The 3,183-nt window shown below is 43.3% G+C and overlaps 1 protein-coding gene across 1 annotated transcript in view; it reads right to left on the minus strand.

Moving 5' to 3' along the window:
* Positions 1-31: 31 nt before the first annotated feature.
* LOC109534806 (5-hydroxytryptamine receptor-like) overlaps positions 32-3,183 on the minus strand; it is a gene marked incomplete at its 3' end in the record, with an annotated part of 7,743 nt that continues 4,591 nt past the window's right edge. Inside the window, 1 exon segment of the mRNA XM_019900591.2 lies at positions 32-245. Coding sequence (XP_019756150.2) covers positions 32-245 — 214 coding nt within the window.

Here is a 3,183-nt window from a genome sequence, read left to right on the forward strand (position 1 = left end):
CCTGTCCAGGGCGATGGCCACCAGGTGGAGGATGGAGGCGGTGCAGCAGAGCACGTCGCTGGACGTCCACATGTCGCACAGCTCGGGCCCGAGCGCCCACTCCTGGCTCACTTCCTGCACGGCGCCCAGCGGCATCACCAGACAGGCCACCAGCAGGTCGGCGACCGCCAGCGAGAGGATCAGGTAGTTGGCCACGTTTTGCAGGTTGCGCTCCAGCAGAATGGCCGCTATCACGAACACGTTGCCTGCAACAAGGGCGCGATTAAGTTGCTGCTGAGTGCGGCCCTGTGCGCTTGACCTGCACGTCAAGCGCGGTGTGAGTGCGATAGCGACAAACGCGCGTAGGTGCGGCCAATGTGTGGGACGCAGATGGCACCAGGCCTGGAGCGGGTGGCTGGACGGTCGGCCCGCTGGGGAGCAGGGCCGCATTTGCGTTGTTTTAGCGTTTTGGCATTTTTTTAGCTAAGTGAGGGCTTCGCTCCTTTTCAGGCGGTTGAGGCTGAAACACTCCCTAGTGAGCCAGCGGGGTAAAAATACGGGTTTGAAGTTAGGTGGGCAATATTTTGGCTAGAAAAAAATGACGATTGCGATGGGGCTTCGCCCCTTTTCAAGCGTTTGAAGGTTGGAAAACTGCCTAGTGAGCAAACAGGGAAAATGGAGGGTTTGAGGTTAGGGGCACTCTAGTAGAGAGTGCCGAGGGCGATATTTTTCCCAGAAAAAACGTATGATCGTTAAGGGCTTCGCTACGAGTGCGGCCCTGTGCGCTTGACCTGCACGTCAAGCGCGGTGTGAGTGCGATAGCGACAAACGCGCGTAGGTGCGCCCGATGGGTGCGACGCAGATGGCACCAGGCCTGGAGCGGGTGGCTGGACGGTCGGCCCGCTGGGGAGCAGGGCCGCATTTGCGTTGTTTTAGCATTTTTTTAGTTAAGTGAGGGCTTCGCTCCTTTTCAGGCGGTTGAGGCTGAAAAACTCCCTAGTGAGCTAGCGGTGTAAAAATACGGGTTCGAGGTTAGGAACGCAATATTTTTGCTAGAAAAAATGATCTTTTTAAGCGTTTGAAGGTTGGAAAACTACCTAGTGAGCAAACAAGGAAAATGGCGGGTTTGAGGTTAGGGGCACTTTAGTAGAGAGTGCCTAGGGCAATATTTTTCCCAGAAAAAATGTATGATCGTCTAAGGGCTTCGCCCCTTTTCCCGACCTAAGCTGTTTGCATCGGCTTATCTCAGCAACGATTAAAGTTTTAGGGAAACTCTTTGGAGTCTTTTTGATAGAGTATCTGAACTGCTGCATTTTTCCGATGGGGTGTGTTTGAAAATTCCTAACATCTAAAACGATAGAGGCAATTTTTAAGGAATTTCGGTGTTTTTCATCCATATCTTTTTAACGGTTAAAACTATCGCAAAAGTTATTAGAAGCTTTTTGATGGAGAATCTCAAGCCCTGCATTTCCCCTTGTTGATGTGTTTAAAAATTCCGAACCTCTAAAACGATAGAGGCAAATTTTCAGGAATGTTGGTGGTTTTTCATCAATTTCTCCTTAACAGTTTAAAATACGGGAAAAATCATTAGACGCTTTTCGATAGAGCAGCTCAAGTGCTGCATTTTCTTCTTTTACTATGTTTCACAATTCCTAACCTACAAAAAGATAGAGGCAAATTTTCAGGAATTTTGGTGGTTTTTCATCAATTTCTCCTTAACAGTTTAAACTATGAGAAAAATCATTAGAATCTTTTCGATAAAGCTGCTAAAGTTCTACATTTTCTGCTGTTACTGTGTTTAGAAATTTCTCACTTTTAAACAGATAGAAGCAAATTTTCAGGAATTTTGGTGGTTTTTCATCAATTTCTCCTTAACAGTTCAAAATGCGAGAAAAATCATTAGACGCTTTTTGATAGAGCAGCTCAAGTGCTGCATTTTGTTCTCTTACTCTGTTTGAAAATTTCTAACCTCCAAAAAGATAGAGGCAAATTTTCAGGAATGTTTGTGGTTTTTCATCAATTTCTCCTTAACAGTTTAAACTATCAGAAAAATCGTTGGAATCTTTTCGATAAATCAGCTCAAGTTCTACATTTTCTACTAATACTGTATTTGGAAATTCCTAACCTTTAAACAGATAGAGGCAAATTTTCAAGAATGTTGGTGGTTTATCATCAATTTCTCCTTAACAGGATAAAATACGGGAACTATCATTAAACGCTTTTCGATAGAGCAGCTCAAGTGCTGCATTTTCTTCTCTTACTCTGTTTGAAAATTCCTAACCTCCAAAAAGATAGAGGCAAATTTTCAGGAATGTTGGTGGTTTTTCATCAATGTCTCCTTAACAGTTTAAAATACGAGAAAATTCATCAGACACTTTTCGATAGAGCAACTCAAGCGCTGAATTTTCTTCATTTACTATGTTTGAAAATTCCTAACCTCCAAAAAGATAGAGGCAAATTTTCATGAATTTTGGTGGTTTTTCATCAATTTGTCCTTAACAGTTTAAACTATGAGAAAAATCATTAGAATCTTTTCGATAAAGCAGCTCACGTTCTACATTTTCCACTCTTACTGTGTTTAGAAATTCCTAACCTTTAAACAGATAGAAACAAATTTTCAGGAATTTTGGTGGTTTTTCATCAATTTCTCCTTAACAGTTTAAAATACGAGAAAAATCATTAGACGCTTTTTGATAGAGCAACTCAAGCGCTGCATTTTCTTCATTTACTGTGTTTGAAAATTCCTAACCTCTACAAAGATAGAGGCAAATTGTCAGGAATTTTAGCGGTTTCTCATTCATATCTCTTGATCGGTTGCACCTACCGAAGCTTTTTCGACAGATCATTTAAAAAACTATCTTTGGCCCATTCAATGTTTCGCGAAATTCCTAACCCCCTAAAAGATTGCAGCCAAATTTCGACTAATTAGTGATTTTCCTTCCTCAGGCCGCCCCTGCATCCAAACTCGTCCAACAGATTTCCACCAGGTTTTTCCACGTTCCGGATCGATGCCACCGTTTCGGCCATCGGCGGCCGCATCATCATCAGGTGAGTCTTTCAATTAAACTGCCCGTAAATATTGACTTAATATCGAAATGGCGTGCCAATGAATCACTGAACCGGGGTTTTCCGGTAATTGGCTGTCTCCGGGCGCTTTGTCTTGGGCGCACACATTTGTCAACGTTGTTCCATCCATTAATACTG

The sequence above is a fragment of the Dendroctonus ponderosae genome, unplaced genomic scaffold, assembly GCF_020466585.1.
Source record: "Dendroctonus ponderosae isolate FM_Combo_2020 unplaced genomic scaffold, Dpon_F_20191213v2 Dpon_F_20191213_12, whole genome shotgun sequence".
In the NCBI taxonomy this organism is placed as follows: domain Eukaryota; kingdom Metazoa; phylum Arthropoda; class Insecta; order Coleoptera; family Curculionidae; genus Dendroctonus; species Dendroctonus ponderosae.